The sequence below is a fragment of the Anser brachyrhynchus genome, assembly GCF_964034855.1.
Source record: "Anser brachyrhynchus genome assembly, chromosome: 14".
In the NCBI taxonomy this organism is placed as follows: Eukaryota; Metazoa; Chordata; class Aves; order Anseriformes; family Anatidae; genus Anser; species Anser brachyrhynchus.
Window position 1 is genome coordinate 1,631,955 of NC_137709.1, and position 26,142 is coordinate 1,658,096.

The following is a 26,142-nucleotide window of genomic DNA, read 5'->3' on the forward strand; positions in this document are numbered from 1 at the left end:
CTTTAAAATGGATGTCCTTTGGACTGGACGTGAAACTTCCCTCGGCTGTTGAGTTCGGTGGCCTTTCGGCGGAGGGACAGGAGGCAGTTCTGAGGTGCGGGTGCCCCCCCCGAAGCTCTCAGGAGCGAACCTCTCGGGGCTGGGAAACGTCAGAGGATGGGCATTAAACTGAAGCGGATTGCAAACTTAATGCTTTTAAAGCTTTTACTGTATATGGCGCTAAAAGGAGAAGGCATCCAGGTCTCGGCGCGCTGCGACTTTGTAGTCTCCTGGAAACAGCCGTAAATACTCGGTATCTCGTCATAATGTGACCGTACATCCTCTGGCGATGTTGATGTGTGAGTGGTAGCGGTCACCGCCAGCCTTCGCGGTGGGTGAGCCCTCATTTCACTCTGTCAGAGCAAGCGCTGCGCGCTCCTCCTCCTTGCAGCCTGCTCTGGCTGCTCCTTTTCCTTGGCAGCCTGCTCCCGCGGCAGCCCCTGCCCTCCCTCCTCGCCCGTGCCTGCGTCGAGCAGCCCGCTGCCGGTCCCCCGCTGCCCTGCCTCCCCCGGGACCCCTGCAGCCTGGGGGGCTTTCCCCTCTTCAGGACCCTAGGGAAGTACCGGGGACGTGGTGCGGGGCGTCCCGTGGCGCTGTGCTGCTCCTCTTCCTCTCGGCCGCGCCTCCCAGCACTCGCTTTGCTCCTCAGATGAGGCTTTCCAGGTTTGAGGACGACATGGCAGTACATTTAATTTTTACAAGCAGGCACTGGGAACACGGTATTTCTAACCAGCGGCCAGGTAAAAAGCGCTCTTCAGACAGGAGGAGCTGTTGAAACTTGTTCAGATTCTGAAATTCTATACTCTATAAAATTCTATTCAGATCCTAAAGCTCAGATTCTAAAATTTCCCCCCTGGAAAAAGTTAAATTGCTCCCTGTGGGATGCTTCCCGTACTGGCTTCGGCTCCCAAACCTGCCAAGTCTGACGGTGTTGAGCGCTGCCTCTCGTTCTGCCATCTCACCGACGCGCGGCAGGTGCACGCGAATCCTCAAGACATTGTAATCCAAACCGTGCTTCAGAATACGGAACCAACTTCCCCGTTTGTCGCCACCCGTTCTCATCTTACTATAAAAGCTCAGTGGCCGATTAAAAACAACGAGCACCTTTGTACGTTCACACGTACTTTTGCGTGTGTTTCTGCATTTAATTTCATTTCCAAGAGACCTCAAAGAGCTTTCAGCGGTGGAAGTGCTTAAATGGCTCTAACCGGGCTTTGATGTGCACAAATCATTAAAGCAAGTGGGATGAGGAGATAAGAGCCCACACTTCTCTCTGGATAGTTTGGCTACGGAGCAGCTAATAGTATTTTTCCTACAGGGAAGGGCAGAATCCAATCCAAAAAAGCCACCTCAGAATGGTTTCTGTGTAACGCTGCCTATGTTCACGGGCAGAGGAGTGTAAACCATCGTTTTCTGAAAAAATTCAATTATCTCGTCCACCAGTCTTCCATTTCTGTTAGCACAAACACTTTCTTACTTAAAGATAATTTAAAAATTGCTTGGTCGAAGTCCAGATGTGAAAAATTGTGCCCACGTTCATTAACATGAAGATTTCAGAGCAACTGCATGTGGAGCAGCGGGTTGGAGGGCTCTGCCGGAGGAGCGCCCTGTAAATCCCGTGTAGCAGGCGGGCCGTCTTTTGGCATAAATAAAAATAGAAACTCGATGGAAGCTGCTGTGCTTGAGAAAGCTTTGGTTTTACAGAGATAGCTTTATTCTCCTGACCTCAGGGCCTTCAAGCACGAAGACTGGCAAGACGCGATGCAGCGGGCTAATGGTTTGACCATCTTATAACATTTTTTTTGGGGCGCTGGGTGGTCCTGCAGGGGAAAGGCTTCCGATGGTTCTGTTTGTTCGGAGCGAGATTTCTGGGTATGTGTGGGCGGGGGGAGGCCTGGTGGCGGTGCCTTTTTTCCGTTGGTTGCTTTTCTGAGATTTACAGCGGGGCTTTCGTGTCGAGGTGCGGCCGCCGTGCCGGAGGCTGGCCGAGCCCTGGCGTGGCACCGCTGCCTGGCGAGCCCCCGGGAGCGCCGTGCTGAGCGCCGCTGGCAGGGGGGCGCTGGCCTCGCGCCGAAGCCTCGGTCTGGCCTGCGGAGAGCCGTGGTGCGGGGAGCCTGGAGAAGGTTTTAGTGAGAAGTCTTTCCTGGAGCAACGATTACTTCTGCTGAAAGATCCGCACCAATTATATTTAATGAGGGGAAAAAGACAAGCGAGGAGTTTGTGCTGGGACGCATCCTGAGCCGATGGCTAGCAGGAATGTCGTACCCGGAGAGAGAGGCTTTAGCAAGCAGGCTTCAGCTTCAGTTTGTTCGTTGCTAGTAAGCTCCTAGAAAAGGACTTTCTGGCTTCGTTTTTCTTTAATTTCCTCTGATCGGTTTTGTGATTGAAGAAGTCGGTTGCATCTCTCACGGCCGCACGGGGCACGATCTGCACCGAGCGGGTGTTTCAGGGACACGATGCACACCAGGCGGGCGTTTGGGGGCACGACGCGCACCGATGGATGCGGCAGGACGCTCTCACGGCGCCCTCGGCACCAGCCCGGCTGGCTCCAGGCGCTCGCGCGGCCTTGGTTGTGCGGAAAGATGTTAGGGTGCTTTCGGGTGCAATTCACCGACTGACTGAAAAACTAGAGGTGGGCAAAATGAGAGGGTTTTAATTTCGGTTTCTTGTCGAGACAACTACGACACTTGAGTCTTGTGGCTGGCGTAGCGGGGTGAGCTCTCGCTAAGCACAGGCACAAAGCGCACGACGCACGTAGCGTGTTATGCAATGAATATTTTGAAAATTACGGCGTGTGAGTAAATAACGACTCGCACGTTAAAAATTGCTCTTAGCGTGTACCGTACTGCTTTGGAGCGGGAAATAGAATTCGGTTAATTCACAGAAACAATTAAGAGTCTGCCTTCTGGGCCGGACGCCCGAGCAGGACGGAGCTGCTCAGCGGAGCTGGTTTGTCCGCCGCATCCTTGGGCGCTTCTGAAAGGGGCAGCGGCGGGCCTGCCGTGTTCCTGCAGCACCTGGAAGCGCGTCTGTCTGTCTGTCCGTCCGTCCGTCTGCCTGTCTGTCAGCTGGGGCATCGCGGTGGAAGCTCCGCGACAAGCAGACGCAGCTGGAGGCCCCGTGGGCTGAGCTGGGCTGTTGCATTAAGGATTTTGAAACTCAACTGAATTTTGGCATGAGTTTTGCAAGGTTGCTTGCGTTTTCCCTTAATTCTGTACTAGAAGAAGTTTAACTTTTTTTTTTTTTCTAGTGGCAAGATTCATCGAGCCTCGCTCATTTTAAATCACACGTGCTGTTCCGGTCGCGTGTGGTGCGCTCGTTTGCCAGGTCCTTTAGCTGTGGCTGAACGCGCTGAGGGCGGCCGCTCACGAGCAGCTGGCAGCACGCCCGTCCCGTACCAAAGGCAGAACTGAAGGGCTGAGTCCAGGTACGCCACCAAGTGCCCACGTGCCTTCTGCCTTCAGCTTCTCCCGAAGTCCGTGACACGACACCGAGTGTCTTTGTCCCGTGGAATTTGATGGTTTTCTCAATAATGTGCTTACAGGGATTGTAAAATACACGGGGCATTTAGCGGGTTGGACAAAAGGTTAAAACTTTCCGACCTTGTTGAGTAGGGCTTGTTTGGCAGCACCGCGCATCAGAGCTGTGGCTTTCTTGCTGAATTTCACGTTATTTCTCTAGAGAGCTCTGGCCCCTTCCTGTTTAGTTCCATTTTTTTGTTCTTTGCAAATCTTAACTGTTCTTCTCCAGTGGGTTTTACCTAAGCTTCGCCGGTAACCTCTCTCGCCATCTTTGGCATAGTTAAATTTAAAAAAAGCCATTCGAAAGTGCCCGAAGTCTCAAAGCTGTCGTGCCACCCAAGTGTTCCTAGCAGCTTTCAGACAGGTAGCGAATGGTGGTGAAATCGAACCTCTCTGGGTACGAGTTAAGGGCTGAGACCAGGGAATCAGAATTACAGCTCCGTTCCCCAGAAGTCAGAGGCCTGGAATTTAAAAGGTGTGTGAGTCCTTCCCCTTCCAACGCGTACACAGCCCTGAAGTGCCCTAACAGCTGACAGCGACCGTTGGCGCTCGGATCGCGCTGTCCCGGGTAAGAAGTGTGAGAGGTGCTCGCGTGCCGACGCCTGAGCTCAGGTGACTTTTGATGCTTCTCCGCGCCCTCTTCGGTTGTTGGAAATTCCCTTGGTTGTGCTTTGTGGCCCTGTAGCACGCCTCGAGGGGTTTTGCCCGTGTTTCTGCAGGGCGTTAGGTGGTGAAGTGGTGAAGTTGCTCGCTGCTGGCCGGGCTGCCCCCTGCATCCCTCTGCTCCTGTTTGGGCGACCAAAGCCTCGCTGCTCGTCAGCTGGACTGTTCTTTCCTTTTTTTTCTAAAAAAAAAAAATGCTTATTCCTAATCTCTAATGCCGTTATGGCTGCTCTGGAGGCAGGGGACTGTTCAGGCTTGTCCACGTTTCAAAATAACCCTGCCCCCGGACCCGTGTTTTGACCCCGCACGGCTCGCCGGGCAGGAGCGGGCGGCCCTGGCCCCCCAGCAGGCACCGAGTGCCTGGGGGCCGGCGGGGCCGTGCTGCAGCCCCGGTACCTCCCGCCTGCCCCGCGGCTGCTGCCGGCCTGCCCCGGAGGCTGCCGTGCTCGGAGGAGCGAGGGGAGGAGGCAGAGGTGCCGTCGGTAGGTGTACGGCCCTGTCCCTTGCTGCTGGGCGCAGTTACAGAGGGCCCCGGTGGTTTATGCGGCCGCTGAATTTACGGCCCCAAAACCTGACGTTCGTTTCGGTGCGTTGTGCAGCACAGTGCCTGGGCCCCGGTTACGGTAGGAAGCTGGAGATAAATGTCTCGTGAGGAAGCGCAGCCAGATGATCTTTCAGCAGGGCTGGAGGAAGCGGCAGTTAAACCTGGGTAACGTGCGGGATCAGCTTTTTCTCTCCTGCTTTTTCTGTAGTCGAGAAGGACGGGACCCTTCAGACAAACGTGAGTTTTCCCTTTTGTCCTCTTAGGTCAGGTGGCGCTTTATAAAAATACTCAGTATTATTTCAAAGCCTGGACAGAGTGTGTTTATCACAGAATTCCTGCAGAGCGAATCCTTTCCGAGGCCTAATGCTGGAGAGTTCGTAATGCTCCCGTGTAATGAGGCCTTTTAAGACAGTAAATTAATGTGAGGAAGTCAGAACTGTAATAGGCAGATTAACGTTGGATGTCTGAATAACTATTGCTTAATAAAATTTAAACACCAATTGTCTTGGCTTCAAAGTTTGAGCAGAAGAACATGTAGGCACAGGAATTTGGTTATTAAGTCTGCCCAATTAAACTGCGGGGTGTTGTTGGGAAACAGCATTAGGGTGCGCTGTGCGTAGCCTGTGCGGGCATGAACAAACGGCTCGGGGAAGCTCTGTGCTGCTCCGTCTCCTCGCCGTGCAAATCGTGGATCTGCTTGTGGTGGGGAACGGGAAGGAGGAGAAGAGCGGGGCTGTTTGAAGGCAGGACTGAGCGGGGTTTGTGTAAGCACCGAAACGACGCTCTCAGGGGATGGCAGTTCCGTCGAGGTGGGGCTGGGCCGCAGCGCTGGCTTCCTTGTTACCTCCTGAACTCAGGACCGCCAGACCTCGAGCGTCAGGTGGTGAGGCTCAGAACAGCCCCAGAGCGTCACTGGCCCGGCTAAGAAGACCTTATATCCCCCCAAGTAGTGCTGGTACGGCAGGACCAAGCCCCCGGGCGCGGAAGCCGGGGAAGGCACCGTTACAACTCCGCTCGGCTCTGCAGGAGAACCGAACGCCGCTTCTCGCTTCGGGCCCGGTCGCGGCTTGCAAGAGTTCGTTGAGGCTGCTCCATCTTATCTGCCTGGGGCTTGGCCCTGTGGCAGATGCAGCAAGTGGCAGTTCTGGTGGATCACGGCCTCGTCGTATCGCGGTCCTGGGCATCCTCCTTTCCTTGGGGGTCAGTAGGGTCCCCGTGGCTGGGCCGTTCCTCCGCGGGGTCGATCGGTGCCCCCGTGTGCCCGGTTGTGTTGTGGCTCTGCTTTTCCTGCTTGCGGCCCTTCCTCTGCTGTTCCCATCCCTGGGGAGAGCAGGGCACGCTGCTGGATTTCCTGGGTTTCCCTCTTTCTGTGCCCTGGGCTGTAGGGACAGGACAAAGGAGGGCCTGGAGCTGCAGGCCTCCGAGCGCTCCCCTGGCTGGGAGGAAAAAGGAAGCCGGGAACTTTGTTTCGGAGAGCCGGGCAGCTGTTGTCTTCCTGCCCGTGAGTGGGTTAGAGAAAAGAAAAGCAAAACTGATAGCTTCAGGTCTGGTTTTTTTTTTGTTTTCTTTTTGTCCGGAGGAGACGGGGAGTATTTCTTTCTAACAGCTCTTTAGCTGCCAGCCTTGCACAAGAGTCTGGCTGGTGCGGCGCAGTTCCTTGCTGAACCAAGAGCGAGCTGCGATCATTGCTTTATTTTTAGAGCTTGCCCTTGATAGTGACACAAAATAAAACTGATGACTGGGTAAGGTTAATCCAGGGGAAGGAGAGGTAAGGGGGTCCGGACACTCACTACCCTGTAATACTGTTGCACAAAATAACTATGATGGTTTAAAGAAGGGGTGGTTTGGGCTCTGTTAACCCTTGAGTAAATAACATCAAGCTAGTCTTGCAAATTCTTTTTGGTCAGAATCAGTTTAAAGCTATTTTAGTAGTATGTTTAAGAAAAGGACTTAAAACGTGGTTTTAGGCAAGCTGAAATGCAGCAGCAGAAGTTACAAGTTTCCTTCTTAATTTGGGTTCTAAAATGCAGTTGCTGGGAGCTGCATTTACCGTAATCAGAACACAACCTTTGCATCTGCGTGCCGGGTCTTGGGTATGGTGAACAGGGTGCCTATCTCATCTGAACTTGTCTGATAAAACGTCTTACGTGAGCTTACAGAGCCTCTTCGGTCCCAAAGCCCTTCTCCTGCCGTCAGCGCTGAGTTAAAAGCTCCGCTGCAGCGCTCTCCGTCCTTGCGGTGCCTTCCCAGGCAGAACTCGCTGCCTCTTTGGGCCTCCAGTAACCCTCTGCGAGGCGAGGGACTGAAGGCAGGAATCCGGCAGATAAAATTAAAGAGCAGGACGTAATTACTTGCATCTTGGCTGGGGCACTGGAATTCACAACCCGCTCTTGCAAGGAGTACGGGGACGTTTTTCTCAGCTAGCGGTGGTGAAGGAGTTGTGCTCCCCGGGGCCGGGCGCATGGCGCGCTGGGGGGGTTCTGCAGCCGCGGGGCCGGCCGGGAAGGAGAAGGCGGCTAGCTCTTCCCTCTGGCGGCTCTCATCAAACATTAACCTAACCTAGGGCAACTTTTTTTTCTTCGTCGTTTGTTTTTGTTTGTTTTTTGAAAAGCTCTGCCGCCCTTACGGTGCGTACAGAGGTGTTCGTCTCCAGCTGTTCGTTAGCAGCTCGCTGGTGAGCGCGCAGAGGGAATCCGTGATGAGAAGTACAAGACAGATACGTGTTACAAACATTTACATTCCTATTAAAGGGGCACCTCGGCTTGTATTAGTTTTATACTGCCAGTACAATTGTATTTGTACCAGATTACCAGCAGAAGAGACCTTCTAATGAAACCTTGGAAGGAAGGATCTCTCTGCTGGACATGGGGTTGTTTTTTCAAGAAACAACCAACCCAAACCCTTGGTTCTCATCAAAATACCGAAGTGAGGTGATGGCTCACGCGTTCTCGTGCTCAGGCAGATCAGTGATCCTGCCGTGTGAGCGTGCCTCGCCGTGGGTTGATACCGAGTTAGAGTTGCTGAACACTTCTGGTAGAGCTGCTCTCTCCTCTCGTGGAGCAGAAAACGCCTGCAGCTGGAGCCGTCCCAAACTAAATACGTCCCCGAGGCAGAGCTCCGCTGCTGCCGGGGAGCTCCAGCCGTGGCGTCGGAGGCGAGAGGGAGAGAAGGAAAGTGGGGCACTTCGGTCTTCTGAAAGCCTTTTTTTTTTCCTTTTTTTTTTTTAACACGTGACTATTATTTAGATTCTCTGTAAACTTCTTTTTGCTGTTGTTGCTTATTTTAGTGTTACAAAGCTGTATGAAGACACCTGGATGACTGTAGTTACTGCTTCTGTATTTGCAACACCGTGATTATCCTTAAACGTACCTGGAGTTTGTACAATTTTGTGCAAAGCTTTCTTGGTTTTGTAAGAAATGTTTCATTTTTTTCTGCACTTTTCTTTTTCTTTACCATAGAGTAGAAAGCTGTAAGTTAAGCCTGCACAGTCACTTTTATTGGTAAGTGTTAAATTGTCAGTGGCCACACCAGAGCGCGTTACTGCTTTGTGCGTCCGCGTTCTTCGTTCTGCTGTTGTGGGGCAGGGTTTGGTGGCTGGTTTTGTTTTTAACTTCTTTCTTTACCAACTCTTCTGTGAGTGCATTTGTATTAAACTGTCGGAGCAGCATTTGGGGACTGTGTGTGTGCGTGTTCAGCGGCAGGCACAGGACCAGTGCCACGCTTGGTTCCTAAGCTGGGAGGACAGGGATCAGATGCTACCTGCCATTCCTGGTACAAGTGAAATATATTTGAAATAAACGACGTATCTGTGGGAGGGGGCTGGATGGAGCGCCAGAGCAGCTTCTGGCACTGTTAGGCTGCCCTGTGCGGACGCGTTGCTCCTTCTTAGAGGCAGGATTTCCAGCGCGGGGTGCGAGCCGGGTGTGCCCTGCGCGGGTGCTGGGGCCCGCGTGCTGCGTTCTCTCCGAAGCCCGTTTATCATTCACGGCCAAATGTTGCCAAACAGAATTTGGGTTTCATCACAGCCGGTTAGCCGGTGCTGGGTGAGCGACCTGTTGGATTTCTGCTGCTTCTGAAAGCGATTCAGACGGGAAGAAGCCCTTGAGGTAGACGAGGCTGTCTCAAAGAAGTGAGGGTGCTGTGAACACACTTTGAGGATCCGCTGAGGCCTGGCTGAAAAGTCGGGGTTTTGGGGTACTTCTCGGCATGCTGCACGTGGGGGGCTCCCCGGTGGGGGTCCTTATTTGCTGGATGCCCACGGGACGACGGAGCGATGCCGCTGTTGGCGCCGGGACGTGGTTTGGGAGGGGTGAGAAGAGGGGGCTGCACGTCCCACGCCTGTTCCCAGGGGCCGGCCCAGGCGCCCTTTTCTTTGGAAGTACTGTGTGGTAATGTGGGGGTGTGTTTGTTTTGTTTTTAAACTGGGAACGTGGCCCAAAAGTCCCGTACCAGGGGTTGGTGGCGGCGCCCCAGGGGGAGGGCTGGAGGCAGGGAGCCCCACGGGGCAGGGGGAGCGCTGCGCTTGTACCTCGCTGTAGGAAAGTCCAAGGTTGCAGTCGTCTGTAGCCAAAGCTGTGCCCTTTTTGGACTGAGGACGAGCAGAAGTACCAGGCGGGATTGAGTAAGGCGTTGGAACAAGGCACGAAAATCATGGTTCTTGTAGGGATGGTGTGAATGCCACTCGTCTACCCGGCGTGCTCCGTGCCTTTAGGTGGGCAGTTAGCGGTGGCTGAGGAACGCACACAGAGGTATTGGGACTCTGTGAATTTCCTGCCTGCGTTTCCTTCTTTCCTTCCACTCTTCAAGTCGGGCTGGAGGAGGGAGGCCCGGCATTTGGATGCAGTGAGCTGCGTGGGGAGCTGCCCTGCGGTCGCGCTGTGCGGGTGCAGCCTGGCCGACCGCACAGCAGCAACAACCCAACCCGCCTGCAGTGAGGCTTTCTGCAAATGGAACCGCTGTGCTGTGCTTTGGGCCTGTTCGCTTTTTTTTTTTTTAATTTATTATTTTTAATTTTTGAACTTCTCTTTCCCCAGATGTGGAAGTTCAGGTGACTTTGGGCCTCGCTGCAGCGGCGGTAGGTCCGTCTCCCTTAGCCTGGCTCAGCTCCTCCGAGGGGTTCACGCTTTGGCTCAGCCCTCCCGGGAAGAGGGGAAGGGGAATTACAGCGGGATCCTCTCTGTAGCAGCAGGTACAAGTCACCGAGCTCCTCGGCTTCGCTTCCAGGCCCGGCGTGCGGGGAGGGAGGAGCAGGGAAGGCGCCGTCCCCTCGCCGAGGGTGGGGTCGGGGTGGCAGGAGTTCAGCCGCGCTTATCGCACGGGAAAAGGCTGAACTCTGCCGAGCGGCAGGGCTGGGGGAGAGGCAGCAGCACCCTGCAGCCCTGCCGCCTCCTGGGGGGCGGTGGCGGGGGAGCCCGGGCAGGGCTGGCCCCCGGCTGCCCCCGGGCTGGAGCCTGCTCTCAGCGAGGCGGCATCTGCTCCGACGTGGGGTGGAAGAGCCGAGGAGCAGCGAAGGGTTGCGCAGTTTTGGTGACAGCAGGCCCTAAAGCTGGGCAAGACGCGAGCGTTCTGAGAAGTTCCTCCTGAAATTTCCTTTGTTGCTAGCGGTCTGGGTTTGGCAGGCGTGCCGTAGTCGCTTGCTTTTCAAAGTACCTGCGCTGCCCATTTCCCCTGAGCACAGGCCTCGTCTTGTGGTGTGTGGCGCTGTGCACGGGGTGCGTTTCGCTGGGAAGCTGTCTGACGCGCCGGGTTAAGAGCCCACCGTGCCAACAGGCACCGGCTTCGTTGATTTGCATGTTTAATGCCGATGTGATTTTAATAGCTTAGTACACGCTGTAGGTGCTTAAAATATCCCTGTAGAGATGTAGAAGAGTAGATAAAGAAGTCCAGTTTGAACGCGATCCAAATCATCAATTCCCCTCCCTTCCTTCCCCAGTAAAACAAAAAGAAATCCCAAACCCAGTCCCTGCGTGCTCACAGCGGCTGCCCGGGGAGGTGTTTGCCGTTTGCTGTGTACTGCAGAGGGCTAGGGAGGAGCGGTAAAAAGTGCACTGAGCTGGTTTTATGTTTCCAAAGCCTAATTTTGTGTTGACCTGGCGGATGGAGCCAGCTTGCCTGGTTTTGCTCCAAGCGATGTCTGCCTTAACGTCCCTTCTGTGCGACAGCGTTGTACCAAGTGCCAGCCCGTGGCTTCCGCAGCCCAAAGAGCTGCAGGACGTCGGTACAGCTCTGGGATGACGCTCGTCTCCGTAAAAGCTACTGAAGAGCTTTACCTTACAATTTTACCTTCCATTTGTGAAGCGTAGACGTAAACTTCTAAATGCACGTTATAATGTTCTAAGTGCACAGCTGTATAGTCACAGCCCCGGTGTATTCGCGTGAGCGAACAGCTCCGAGGTGGGTCAGGGTCCTGCTGCGCCCTGCCTGACGCGCTGCCTCTGCTGGTAAAGTGGCGTGGATTCAGGCTGCTCCCGTGGGCCTTAACTGATCAGTGTAGTTAAACCGGATAGTTGTTTCTGTTTAAATTCTGCGTGTGTAAGAAATCGGAAAAAGAACAAGCTTCCTAAACCTCCGTCCTTCAGAAGAAATTTGCGTTTTGCCATGGATAGGCAAACGCGGAGGCAGTTTGCTGGCGGCGGGGCAGCGTGCGGCCCCTCAGCAGGCCTGCGGCGTGCTTCCAGCTACAGGAGCTCAGCTGGTTTTAGCGTAACTGGGGAAAAAGTAATTTTCACATCTATGTTAAAAACTGTCACGTTCATAGGCTTGGTATCAGCATCGAGTAGGATTATGCTAACGCTTTTACCTTGTTTACAACGCAAATATTTCAGGGAAGTGCAACAAATCCAGCGCCTTGAAAAGCAGTGAATGTGTAGACTGACGCTGGGGTTGTTCTGGCTTTGACGTCCCTGTAGGTTTTATTATAGCAGAGCAGTAGGCAAAATGAAGCCGAATGAGTAAGAAATTGCAATGAAAGGCTAAAATCTTAGTAAGGTGAAAAGAATAATGTTAAAAACAAACAAACGACCGAGTGATGGGTAGAAGTCTTCCTAGAATGGAATAGCTGCTTTTACACAGCTTTCCAGTCAGTGCTGTAGCAAACTTTGTTGTTGTTATTTTTAACAGGAAGCTGTCTAGAGACATGAAATAATGCCTTTCTAAGTAGGTGACTTTTTCATTTTAGACTGCAGCTTGTGTGAAAGAATATGTATTTCTTCTCTGGAAGCACCAGTCGTGCTTTTTGCATTCCGGTAGGGTGCTTTTATAGATCTCTTTAATATGGAGAGTAGCGTGCACAAAACCAGTGAGGCCTTATCGGTCATCGGATTTTGTTGATTCGCGTGAGTCCCGAAGCTTTATCAAGCGCAAAGGGAATCCCTTCTGACGTTATTTTCTTGTTGTGTTGCTACAGTTTGGTGTATTGCTGTTAACTCAAACAGCAAGAGCAAACTTCCAAGAAGATTGGTAAGAGGGGAGGTTTCCATCTTCTTAATCTGCATTTTTGCAGTAGGCGCACATTGTGTGGCCTAAGGCAAAAGTGCAAAATAGAGAGAACTTCACGGAAATGAGCGCTTTGACTAGAAATGTCCTTTAGGAGGGAGGGAGGAAGGTAGACCTGGAAACAACATCAAAGCCCGAGGTCAGAGTGTGGTGGAGAATGGGTGCCCAGAAAGGTACGTCGGGAGCAGAGCCGAAACCAAAGCACAGCCCAATTCAGGCACTGAATGGGCGTGGGGGAAGAGAACGGAATTGCAGAACACTTGGGGGATGTTGAGGAGAAAGAGGATTGTAGAAACGAATAGGAGATGTCCAGGGTGGGTTGAAATAGCTAAATGGTTCAAGCAGGTGAAATAGTTTGAAATAGTTATTTGCCTGAGGACTCTGGTTTTTTTTGTGTTTTTTTTTTTTTTTTTTCCCTGCATAAACTCAGTCAGAAACAGAAGGTAGCTGTAAATTGTGGGTTACAGCTGTTCTAAATGCAAGGTTCTTTAAACTGGACAAAAACGTCTTTTCCATTTTGAGGAGCTGCAGTCAGCAGCGGGTTCTTAACTGAGATCTCGTTTGGGAGAACCGGTACAGGGGCTAACTGCGCCTGCCTTCATCCTTTCTCATTTCCTTCTGTGATCAGGAAATTGTGTTTTTTTGTAGCAACATGAACCGTGAAGACCGGAATGTGCTGCGTATGAAAGAAAGGGAAAGGCGAAATCAAGAAATTCAACAGGGTGAAGAAGCCTTTCCACCCAACTCTCCTCTCTTTGCGGAACCGTACAAAGTTGTGAGTTTATGCCATTTTCACAAATTCACTTTTTGTGGCAGTTCTATGCAAATATGTATTTAAAATTTTATTTTTATCTGAAAACTTTTTAGATTACAGTTCTCATGTCAACCAGTATTTAAGCAAGTCCTGAAAATAAGGATGGACAGTTAGTAACTAGCTTCACAGGCAGATTTATAGGAGTATTTAAGTAGGAGGTTAGTTAATTTTAAGTGCTGAAATACCTGACATAATAGAATTATCAGCTTTTTGGTGTAGTCCTGTTTCTTTAAGCTTTGACTAGTGTGCCGATATTAGTTTGTACCTAATTTTTTAGTTTATGATCTCTTACAGCTTTAAACCTGTGCGAAGTTTCCTTCCAGGTTTGATTTGCTGAACAGCAGTTGGAAAAAAAACAACAAAAAAAAACCAAACAAAGCTTAATTCTGGGATAGCTAAAAAAAAAAAAAAAGAAAAAAAGAAAGTAGGGTTTTTATTACGTTAGGGTAATCATTAGGGTAATTAATCATTTAGGGTTTTTATTACATAGTTCAAAACACACCTTAAAAGGTGAGCCATTCCCTTATCACAATTTCTAGTTCGCAAGAAGTAAAACCTTATGACTGAAGACCTTTCTCCTGAACGAGAAGAGCTGTGGGGTGTTTGATTCCTGTCCTTCCATCACTTTACTGTGCCTGACGACCACATCCCACATGCACGAAGTTAACTAAAGCTGGTTGGGATACAATATACCTGTTGTGGAGGGCAGGGAGATCATTTAATTCTTTTCGCTTGCATGGCTACTTGCTTTTCCCTGTTTCCCTTATCTTCTAAATGGCGAGACTAAAACCTCTATTGGTCATCTAGATTTTAACAGCGGCTTTGTTTTTTTAGAAGATAAATATTGATTGGGCATCAGTAAAAGCAACAAAGTCTGTTTGGGTTTCTTTTGTAAGCTGTAGAAATAAGTGTAAAGTATTCCAGAGTATTTTGTTCCTTTTCCTTACCTTCTCTGCCAGTAGGGATTTTGTCGTTATTTTCTAAAAAATATATATTTTTTAAATTAAAGATCAAAGATTTTGAAATTGAAAACAAAAGCCTTCTAGTTTTCAGTCATATAGAAAAATGACTCAGGAGAAGTGCTGCCTAAGCACATCTTTTCTGTATGCTCTAGGGTGTTAAATTATTGCTTGAAAAGTAAACCTAGGATCAGGAAACACTGGCAAAAAGATAGGGGTGCTAGCCACGATCTTAGCCCTGAAATGTAGATTAACTGCACTAGTTGTCAAGTCAATTCACTGAAAGCGAAGTTGTGACTTTTAACACTGAATTCTGCATTTCCATTTTTTCTATTGATTTTCACAGACCAGCAAAGAAGACAAATTGTCTAGTCGCATTCAGAGCATGCTCGGTAATTATGACGAAATGGAGGATCTTATAGGAGATAGATCGCAACAGAAGCTCGTTGGAATTCCCAAACCAACTGTACCATCAGCAGCAGATGAAAAATCAAACCAAAGTTTCTTTGGTGACCAGAGACATAATACTAGTTCGCATCAGAGTAGCAAATGGACTCCTGTAGGACCAGCACCTAGCACTTCCTCGCAATCTCAGAAACGGTCCTCGGGTTTACAGAGCGGACACAGCAGTCAGCGTGGCAGTGGCAATAACACTAGCGGTAGTGGCCAGAGGCATGACCGTGACTCATACAGTAGCAGCAGCAGCCGCAAAAAAAGCCAGCATGGATCAGAACACTCCAAATCCCGTTCTTCCAGCCCTGGAAAACCACCTGCTGTTTCTTCGTTGAGCTCCAGCCATTCGAGATCTCATGGAAATGATCATCACAGCAAAGAACATCAACGGTCAAAATCTCCCCGGGATCCAGATGCCAACTGGGACTCTCCCTCCCGCGTACCCTCATTTTCAAGTGGACAACACTCTAATCAGTCTTTTCCACCTTCACTAATGTCCAAGTCCAGTTCAATGTTACAGAAACCCACTGCTTATGTCAGGCCAATGGATGGGCAGGAATCCATGGAACCAAAGTTATCTTCTGAACACTACAGTAGTCAGACTCACAGCAGCAGTGTGAATGAGCTGAAGCCCAGCAGCAAAGCACATCTAACCAAGCTGAAAATACCTTCTCAACCACTAGATGTAAGTTCCTACCTACTTACTGGGTTCTTAAACGATAGTCCCTTTGGTCTGGGATTTTCCAGCTTCTTTAAAATCCCAATCTATGTAACCAAGACGTAGTTTATAGTAAATGCTGTTTTTTGTTAAATAGAGCGTCTTTCCTGGTGAAGACCTGTATTTTAAATGGAAAATGTGAAATTATTCCATGTGGATACTGTGGTTTTCATTAAACAGGGCCAATGAGACATACTGAAAAAGGCTTAGCTAGCCCAGACAGGCTAATTTTCCTAGAGTACTTCTGAAGTCAGAAGTCAGTAAAATAGTAGGACATTCACAAGTCTTTTGACAGATCTGTATCCATATATTGTCTTTACTGGGAGCCATGTTGTCTTAGTCAAGTGATACTATCTGAGTATATCAGGTTTTCTTTTGAAGCCTGTAGTAATTTCTAGATGTGATTAATATACCTTCACCTAGGGAACATAAGCTAACCCCAAAGCACACCAAAGTGAAAAAGGTTCAGAACTTTCATCAGGTATGCTGAATACAGAATACTATTGGACTAACAACTTTTAATAGTTTAATAATCCTGGAATTGGTAAGGCACAGACCTTGACTACAGCTCACTTGCAAGGAGAGTGCCTTTCTTAATAGTAAAATGTCAGTGCATTTCATATGAGCTCTTTGAGTGGCAGTAGCTAGAAAAAAACGTTTGTTCCTGGGTTTTCAATAAATAGCAAGTTAAGATTCAGAAAACAGATAAGGAAAGTCAAAAAATTATTTCCACATTCTGAAAGACTTGACATGCTGATGTTAATGCAGTGAAATGTATAGTCATTCTGCTTTCTTTCTGTTCGTAGTGTCCCGGATGCAGAAGATTCATAGTTTCATAATTATTGCTGTTTCTACTTTCATGCTGTGCTCTGTTTTACTTTGTAAAGCAGTTTGTCATTACTATGTATTCATGGTCATGCATTTGAGTTCAGATATTATGCAGTGGCTTCTTCCAGGGAAAGATTGAAAGCCATGATTCTTTTTTCCCCCTCTTCCCAGAAGTTTTTAATATCCCCAACTGCCTAAGATCACTTTAACTGTCAAGTGAAAAGTAAGAGATTATTGTGGCAGTTTTATAGATCCGGTGTATTTGCTTTTCATAACTGGATGTGACTCATCCCATAAAAATTTGAATCTATCTGATATTAAAATTGATATTGTTGGAAAGAATTAACAAGGTCTGTTTGTATCTATATAGACTCTATATGAATCGTGATAGGGATCGAAGTTTATTTTTAACTGCTTCAAACTCCTGGGATCTTTTAAAGAAAATCTGCTTTAGATGTTAATCTTGAGTTTTGATTTGTAGGCATCAGCATCTGGCGATGTGAGCTGTGTGGATGAAATTCTAAAAGTAAGTTCTCCCTGCTTTTTTTCATAACTTATTTGTTGAAAACACAAATGTTACTAAGGAGGTGGAAAGTACTCTCTAGTTGATTAGTTCCTATTAAATTGGCTTGACTGCAAGTCATTACAGGATGGCTCTTCAATTAATCCTCTGAAGCGGGTAGACTGGGGAAAACTGGAGGCAGAGCTGTGTGTGAGCTGGGCACTGTGCATCGCTGGGTGCACACACCACCTCCTGGGTAGCCTTGTGGCATTCCTTTTCTTCTAGCCCCGTCCCCGCTAATCTAACCAGAATTTAGCCATTTCTTCCACCAAAAAAAAGTCATTACCTTCCAATATCTTTTTAGATTATAAGTATTTGTAGCTACCCGACAGCAGACCCTTCTCTAGCTACGTTATTATCTCAAGCCTTTTTACCCCTCGTGTGACCTCCCGTTCATATGTGTGCTATCACAAAGGTGTCATTGCCCCATGAGCATTTCCATAGTGTATTTGCTCTGACCTTCAGTACTCCATGGTCCTTGGAGATGCTCTGAGTTGAATACAAGATGCTTTCTTTCCAGCTTCAGGTATTGATTTTCACCTCTTTTTCTCAGATTTTATAGATTTCCCTTTCCCAGGATTTTTCTTTCTACCCCTTTATCTTACATGTGCTCTTCACAGGCTGAAGTGATCAGACACTGGCTTCTACTTCGGTTTATGTTCAGGCCAACCAATTTTATTGATTTGTGCCTTTCTGCTTGTTTTGTTGTTACATCTTAACTATTTGTTTTCATGGGTAGCAATTTAAGTTTTAGGTTTATGTGCAAAATCTTTTGTTATACATTTGGAAAATTAAGATTTGAATATAAAGCTCATTGAAATGTGAACAATGAACTGAAAATTGAGAGGTTTACCATTTGAATCAGGATTTTAACTTGAAAACTTTGCTCTGCTTTTGTTCTGTTAATAGCTCGTCTTTTTTGTTTTGGTGCAGGAGATGACCCATTCTTGGCCTCCTCCACTGACTGCTATTCATACACCGTGCAAAACTGAACCGTCAAAATTTCCTTTTCCAACAAAGGTCAGTGCTGTAGTTAAATACCGAATGCTGTTTAAAAAAATTGCTCCTATTAAAGATTAGGATTTTGGAACTCTTAAATTCAATTCTGTATAGTTCTGTGCTCATTTCAGTGCTATGCAACTCTTTATCTTGCTTAACAATAACATTGTCATTCTTATGAAAAATGTAATTGTTTTTCCTCTTGTTTATATGCATAAAACAGTCTTCAGCGTCTGCAAAGACATGTATAAGCGTTCATTCTTATGTTAAGTTCTATTTCATAAATTCAAACCTTCTTCAGGGTACTTCTGAAGCTTTAAAATGCCATTCAGCCTTTTCCCTGTTAGGGGAATACTTTGCAGCACTTTGTGCAGAAGCAAGCATTATTTACCTCATCTAGCAAGCAGTGGAGACTGGCTGGTAAATGCTAAGAAATTCAAATGTACTTTTCTGCATAAACTAAATTTTCCTCGCAATTTTGAAGTCCAGTTGTAGTTCTGTTAGATCTTACATTTCCAATTACAAAGGAAAAAAGATTTTAAGTGAGACATATTGCTAAAGAAGTTTTGAGATCACTTGCCCAGAAATTTGCCTTATTAGCTTCCCATGTACTTAATGATTACTGAAGCATTTAAGCTATTAATTTGAAAGGGAAATTGGTTGCTTTTTGCTGCTGCTGACAGCACAGGGCATGTTTCCAGGAGACCTGCTTGAGCCGACACCTCTGAGGAAGGAGATCGCATTCTCCTACCTTTTTGCTCTTGACTGTTTGCTCCTTTCCCCTCGGGCTGGCTCTTGCACTCCCAGCTGCAGTGTTTTAAGGCAAACTGGCAGAAGTGATTGTTTGCCTTGAACTGCAGCTCTGTAATGTGAAGTATCTTGGAAGCTGGTAGGTAGGCAGGGTAGATAGTTCGGGGAGCAACTTTAGCAAGTACAGTTCAGCTTACGCTGGCTGACTCGCTTAGGAATTTGTACCTATTGATTAGCAGAAAAAGATTTAACTTGAGAATACAATTTTTCTCAAGGCTCAACATACACCTGAAATGGGTTGAGGTACTCTGTCCCTAATTTGGCATAATTTCAGATTGCGGAAATTATGCTGGTCATCTTTTAAAAGTTACCTTAATAATCATGAAGGCCTTTCACACCTGTTTCTGACCAGGCTGCTGTGCTAGAGGACCATTTGCTGCTATCAGTTTCCTGCTTGATACAAATTACTCCCCAAAACAGTTCAGTGAAATGTATTTTAAGATCTTCTTCCTGAGATCTCTAAATGAAATCTGTCTAAACAGATTGTCTTGTTACATGAATGCTTTGACATCAATGTCCTAGCCCTATTTCCCTTAGCATGAAGATGTTTTGGAGTTTGCCTGTGTTTGAAAATCCAAGTAAAGGAGCTCTAATACATGAAATAAGCACGTTGGATTACTCTTTGTAACAATTTCGTTTGAAAAGAAATATGTTCTCTCTTTTTGACTGGTTGGTCATAAGAAAATACTTTCTTGTGAGCACCTGTAATAGTTCTCCTCAGTGTTGGAAAAAGGTTTAATGTAGGTGATTTGCCCAGATGAGCACTGAACGAGTACAGTTTTCCAAAAGGCTCCAGCTATAGCTCATGATTACTTCTTGGTCAAAAGTTCCAGCCTCTGTAAGTGCACATCCACAAACTCCCACAGACTGATGAAAGGTTAAACAGTTCTGTTTCTCCTACTGGCTAGATATCTTGGAGCTACAGACAGTCCTGTTGTCATCACCCCGTCTTGCCGTGTTTTTGTCTCCGTGCATCTATTTGACTCAGTTTGGGGAGAAAGAAGCTGTGCAGAGATAGGTAGGCCTTTGCCATGTCCAGACAAACTACGTAAGGTTGCACAGCCTTGTTGATGCTTGAACAAAAAAGGGTGGTTGCGTGTTTTTTGTTTTTTGTTTTTTTTTTTTTTGAATCTATCAACCTGGATTGTGTTTCTTCACCCAGTTTGCAAAAAAATTCCATTTATGGCTGCTCTGACTCTTTCGACTTTTTGCCAGCCTTTTTATTTTGTGGCTGCACATCTTAGCCATGGAACTTTGTCAAATTCTCTCTCCATATCCAAAGTCTGTAATTTCCTCTGCCTTCTCCCCTCTGTCATTCTTGGCAGCAGGATCTTTGCATAATTCCAGCAAGCCAGCGAGCCATAGGCTTGTGCTGCCTGGACCCAGGGCAGAATTCAGAGAACAAAACAAAGCAGTGATTTACTTTAATCAAGCAGTGCTGCTCTGAAAAGCTCGTTCTCTTTAATATTCTATTTATTTACAAGTGATACGCTGCAGTATTTCACAGTATTCCTTTCGTGTGCAGAAGCCCGGCATGTTTTGCCTGCACACATAAAATTAGGCTTGTTTTAGTGGACCAGTTGATTTTATTTGTAAGACTGTCGGGATAAGATCACTTTCCCTATGTGCGGATAGTGAGTAGGTTGCAGGGACTCAAACCACTGACTGGGGCCCGTCTGCATTATTATAAATATACCTAATATCAGAAAGTCTTTGAATCAGAAGATAGAACTTTGTGAAAATAGGTCAGGGAAAGTTTTATGGATACTATGAAAAAAAAATGGTTCCTGACTCTTGATAAAAACGTTATCTGGTGACCTAACACTCTATAATTTTATCTTATGTGTGTTTTTTGTTGTGCTTTTTTTTTAAATAATAAAAAAAAAAAAGCCATGGGCTCACAGTCAAAATCTCCAAAGCAGGAAGTACTGGTGTGTTTGTAAAATATATTCAAAAATCCAGCTGTTTCTTAGAGGGTGAGAGCTTTTCATCTCAAAGCAAGCATCACTGCCAGGTTTTGTGCCTGCATGCCCGTGCAGTGACCTGGAGACGTCTCTGAAGAGGTGGGTTCTGTCTCCAGCTTTGTTCAGCGTCTGCCCCGTGCTGAAGTGACCGTAATGGCCAGTGGGCAGGTGTGTCGGTCCTTTGTGATACAGAAACTTTCTTCTGAGAAATAAAAATGAGATCTGACCTGAGTTTTCAGACGTTACATGGAAACGGGTCCCATTCACCACAGCGTGGACGCAGCCTGAGTGCTGACCTGCAGGAGGGGATTCGGTACCCCACTGCTGTTCTCATCAGCTACCAGGTGTTCTTCTCACCGCAGTTCTTGTGGCAAACTACAAGCAGCAATTTTATTTCCTGTTTAAGTGTCTTCACTACCTAACCTCAGTGGTCTTCTGTGAAAGAGGTTTCCTTCCTTTAAGATATTTTCAATTTCTTCTTGAAGTAGACCTTTAGAAGATACTGCTATAGGTAACCTCATAGTTGAAAGTATGTATTCTTACTTATTAATTTCTGAGTTTCTTAAATAATGTATTCAAACACAAAATAGATGGCAAGGTATTTGGAAAAAGTTGTGTATTTAAACATGACTCCTCGTTAAAGTGCACTTAACCGAAATACTGCACTATGCCTTAGAAGTAGGAAGTTGACTGACGTGAGCAATGAGGCAGGCGCTTTCTGCAGAATTTATGCTATGTTTACTGGTGAGAATGGGTGCCAGTTCCTCGTCTTGTGCTCACCCCAGCACAGCTGCTCTGTAGATGTGGTATTTTGATTCCTGTATGGTCTTTACTTCTTTTTTGACTTGTGTTTTATCAGTCTTGTCTACTTGTCTAAGTTGACGGTAGGCAAAGGAAATTGGGGAATCACGCTTGCGCTCCTTGTACTTGTGTCAGAGATAAAAATCCGTTTTTATTTTGAAGGAAGTATAGCTTTGCTTTCTGTTGAAGTCGCAACGCTTTTTTTCCAGCTTCGTCTTCTCTTTGCCCTTTTTAAGTATAGTTAAATTTTATTTTTATTGTCCCTTTCTTTCATTCAGTTGGTAAAGATTAGAGGCGTTTGGAACACCTGAAAGTGAAGCCGCCTAGCAAGTTGTGGCTTTGAGAGAAGTGATACAGTCTGCTCTTCTAGACTACTGACAAAATACTTGTCCGAGACATTATTTCAACTTCTTCCACTTTTGAAATGAAAAAGTTAAAGGAAGTTAGAATTTTCTAAGCACCCCTTGTTGCATAAAGATTTTGTTACATTTGGAAATTGCACATATAGCAACTCAGCACACCAGTGAGCTGGCTGTTAGGGAAGACTGGTTTGTAGCTATACCAAAACCCCTGCAATTCATTGTTGTAAAGTGTGCGCGTGTGACTTCATGAATTAACTCAATTTTTTCAACTTTCATGCTTAAAGTCAGCATTTGTCCTCATTTTAAAATGAGGTCAGGAGGGTCCTGGTTTGAAATGGCAAACTGGCTTAGACGTTTTTCGGTAACTCGGTACTCCGCATATTTGTTTATTGAAGCAATATGTTAGTGTTTGAAAAGTTTGATAATGTACTATGTTTCGGGAGACAGAAGTGGGTTTTCTGGAATGGGAATACCAAAGATCACACCAGTGCTAAAATTTGCAAGGCTTCATCTTTCAAGGCTAGACTTGTAGGTAACAAGTCTGTTACGTCTCAAGGCAGGTACATATCGCTGTTCATTGGCTTTGGTACAAGTGAATTGCCTGATGACATGCGGATTTGGCTGTTTGTCGGGACAGGGGTGGGGGTGAGGAAGGGAAATGATCTGTTTGCCAGCTGTGCCTGCCTGCGTTTCCCCAGGAACTCGTGCGGAGCGTTCTGAGACGAGGAGTCGGACGCAGCATTTGTGCAGGGCTGTTGGGATTTCAGGTTTCATTGTCTCCTGTGCTCGTCTGTAGCTGGGATTTTTTTCATTACTATGAGCATTAGTAAAATCATTAATTGTTCATTGAGTGTTAGTATGCTCATGGCTTGCCCACTGAGATGCTGTATTTGTCTGAAGAAGATAAGAGAGGAATTTGAGTGAAAATACGTAAAGCTAACAGCAAGGCTTTCCCCCCTGTATAAGGAAAATAAAAACGTACCAAACTGCTCATCGTCATGCTAAACATACAAGAAGACAGGATTTATGGAAGTTCCATAGAGATTGAGTTTTGGATACCAAGTGGTACAACTGCACGTGGCCCTTAAAACCCGGCACGCAGGGATGGCTGAGGTCCAGACGAAGAACATGAAGCGCTCTTTCCATGTGCTTGCTGTTCCGCTATGGGTGGTGAAAGGAGTTTGGGCCCAGATAAAGGATCACTCTTTCTGCTTTGTTGTTGTGTGTGTTTTTCTGGGGGGGGGAGTGGTTTTGTTTTGTTTTTTTAAAGGTTAGGTGCCATCCTTTAAAGTCAAAGAATAGCTTGATGATGGCATGTTTTTCGGTATGCTAAAATTCCCTTTGAAAAAACTCCTGTGATCTTTTTATTCCCTTAGGAGTCTCAACAGTCCAGTTTTGGCACTGGAGAACAGAGTAAGTATATTAAACTTCCTTTAATACGTGTAATGTTTTTGTTGTGATTCAGTATTTTTAGTATCCCCCTAAGATGTCAGACTTTTTAAAGAGAGAGGCTTTTCCAGACTGGTCATAGAATGGAGTCTAGGTTAAGATTTTCTGTACTTTCTCAAATGTTAACCTATGAAATAGCATTTGATTCTCTTTCTAGTTTCTTGTTGAGAACTAGAAAGCCAGTAACAGCCTTGCAACTCTGTTGTATCTGCTAGGGAAAAAAAAAAGTATCTTTGTCATATTTTTTAATTCTTGAAAAGTTGCCTGTTTGGTTGATCTGACTGAAAATAGCTGAGTACTAAAAACAAAACACCCTCAGATAAAACCTCTGGACATAATAGAAACTAATAGAGTGCATATGTTCATGTTTTAGTAGAAAAAGCACATTGCATTTTCTCCGTTGCCATGTTCGTTTTTACTTTGTGGATATAAAATCAGAAGAAAGAACAAATCAAGAATTCTTATAGTGATATGCTTAATAATCTTGAATTCTTGTCCCAAAATATATGTCCATATTTTAGACAAAAGCAGCTTTTATTCCTCTTGAATTCTATCTGTAATTTGAATATTACTAAAATGGATAATTTAACCAGGTAACATACCTAGAAAAATGGAATTAGATTTGTGCTGTTGTCTTCCAGAAGTCTTTCCACTCCCTGTTGAAGTGATTAAACAGATTAAGTAGTAAAAGCGTAATGGTTTATTCTTAGATATTCACAAGCAGCTTAATCTAAACACCTAATACAGTGGGGAATTAAGGAAACAAAACGTAATTCCCTGATGCTAACAAATAGATGTGCGTTCTGGGAGCAACTGATCTCGCTGCATGTAAATGGAGAGGCAGGATAAGTAAAACATAGATCTGGTTTTCAACTCCTGCTTGAGTTTTCTGGGAAACTTTTAACAGCTTCAATTCTTGTTCCTGTTGTACTATGCTTAACAATATACCACAATGAAGGGAAAGGGAAGAATAAAACCCCAAACTGAAAAGCAGATTATATCAGTATATATTTTGACTGTAAGAGTTGGTTTGAGTGTGTGAGCTTTCTTTTTGGATTTAAAGGTTGCTTATCCACTAAAAAGCTGTGTGGGGTTGCTGGAAAAAGTCAAGAACTCGACAGGTTGATCTGTATCCCGTACCCAGCACATGGAAGGCAATACATTAATCTTGGTAGAAGCAAAACAGTTTTTCACACCATCAAAACCAAATTAAGCATGTATCGGTTTCAACGGTGATGATTTAAATAACTTTCTAGATTTTCTCAGTTAAATTAGTTGTTTTACGTGGTGTTTTGTCTCTGCATCCACTCACTTGGCTGGTCTCTGGGAGGCTGTACCTGGTGTCTGCTGGTTCTTCCTTTCTGCTGTTCGCTCAGCCCTTCTGGATTTGTTTATCTAAGACTGTTTACTTCTGGCAATCTTGGAGTGACTATTTTCCTGTCTGAGTTTAAAACTATGCACTTTTTTCTTCTAGAACGATATAATCCTTCATCAAAAACATCCAATGGTCATCAATCCAAATCGTAAGTAGCTGTTGAGAAAACGTTTCTCAAATAACTGTTGAATTTTAAGAGATTGTTTTGTTACTTGGCTGTGTCGGTTCTTGCACAGACTCCTTAGCATACTTGTACTAGACTGGCAGAAAACAGGGATCATTTCCTGTAAGCCCTTTTTCAGGGCCAGTAGAGCAAATACGGTGTATTGGTATGAGTAACAAATACACTGTGCCTTCTTTCCTTTCCCCTGCTTTCATCAGCTATCAGGGTAGGTGTGCAGGAGTTCGGACCTATGAACTGGCTTGTGAACTGCGAGCGTATAAGAACGGGCAGGATGGGACAGGACATACCAGACGTGTGCATTGCAAAGCTGTCAGCTAGGAGCAGCTTGCAGCAGTTGCACAAACAGGCAGGATGAGGAACTGTTTTGTTATTGGAGGACATAGTAAATTGTGTTTGGGATCTAGTTAAATTCATGCTACGTGGTCTCTTAAGTGACCAATAAACGCTTTTGTTAGGTACACAGACCCAACATTATACTTCCTCAATTATACAACTGAAAGAAAAAATAAAAAGTAACTGGAAGATTCTAGATGACTGTACTCCACCACCTTTCTCAAACCTGAAAATTGATTATATGCTGCTTCAAGATAATTTCCAAACAAACATGTCCATGAAAATAAATTTTTACCACCCGATTGTATGTTTCATAAAAGTGATAGATTCTGAAAACCTGGTATTCTGAGTTAATATTTGCTGTGATGCAGTTGCAAAATGAAGTCTAGTTCTTCTGCTTGTCCATGTACATATTACAGTCTTAACAAGACTAAAAAGCAAATGACCTGTGGGAAGGAAATAGAAAATAATTGAAGGCCGATTTATTTATTTATTTTAGACTTTCAGTCAGTTTCCTGAAAACATGAGGATTAAGAAGATGCTTATAATGCAGCCATTTCAACAAGTGGTAGAAATAGGAGTTCACTGTTTGACTTTGCTTTTGTTATGGTAGTGTAATTCCATGAAGGAACTGTGCTATTTCCAAAACAAAATGCAAGAACATCTTAAGGACAAGACATAGCATTGTACATTAGTTGAACTGGGGTGCACAGGAAGAAGGATTAGAAGATGTTTACTGTTGCACTACACTTTGAAACAAAGTGATTGTGCTCTGTTCAAAAAGCTGAAAAAATGAGTTAAATGTATCTTTTGGAAAAGGATAGCAGTGAAAAACATATTGGGAACTAGATCTAGAGGTTGGTGTCTCTTTTCAGATTATCAGTAGAACAACTATACTGTGAAATTCAGATATACTAAACTTTTAATCCTTTCTCATCTTCTTTCTCCAGATGTGAACCGAACCAGACAGAGTAAGATGTCTTATTTTTCTAATCCATTTTTTTTAAATAAGCACAAAGGCAATATACTCCACTATATGTTTTCAAAGTGTTCGCATATTTTCAGTATTGTGAAATAGTGTGCATAATTATAACTAGCTTAAATAATAGAGTAATTGTAACTTTGAATAATAATAGAAAAATTATAGCTTAATACAGTTGTGCTTTTGCCGTGAGACGGGAAACAGCCACTTAATTCTATTTAAAACAGTATTCTTGGTCATTGTATATGAGACATTGAACATACAGATTTTAGCTCTTCCTGCATTAGT

General features: G+C 45.7%; 1 protein-coding gene across 3 annotated transcripts in view; it reads left to right on the forward strand.

The window, feature by feature from the left end:
* Positions 1 to 26,142, forward strand: part of AFF4 (ALF transcription elongation factor 4) — a 49,915-nt gene that overhangs the window by 4,510 nt on the left and 19,263 nt on the right. The window contains exons 2-10 of one of the 3 annotated variants that reach the window (XM_080555373.1): positions 9,801 to 9,955; positions 12,910 to 13,036; positions 14,381 to 15,172; positions 16,515 to 16,559; positions 17,529 to 17,615; positions 22,908 to 22,944; positions 24,044 to 24,151; positions 24,455 to 24,503; positions 25,823 to 25,843. In XM_080555373.1, the coding sequence (XP_080411499.1) occupies positions 12,914 to 13,036; positions 14,381 to 15,172; positions 16,515 to 16,559; positions 17,529 to 17,615; positions 22,908 to 22,944; positions 24,044 to 24,151; positions 24,455 to 24,503; positions 25,823 to 25,843 (1,262 nt within the window). In that variant the 5' untranslated portion in view covers positions 9,801 to 9,955; positions 12,910 to 12,913. The remainder of the gene's footprint in view (positions 1 to 9,800; positions 9,956 to 12,909; positions 13,037 to 14,380; positions 15,173 to 16,514; positions 16,560 to 17,528; positions 17,616 to 22,907; positions 22,945 to 24,043; positions 24,152 to 24,454; positions 24,504 to 25,822; positions 25,844 to 26,142) is intronic. The other 2 variants (XM_080555372.1, XM_080555374.1) reach the window with 2 other exon arrangements.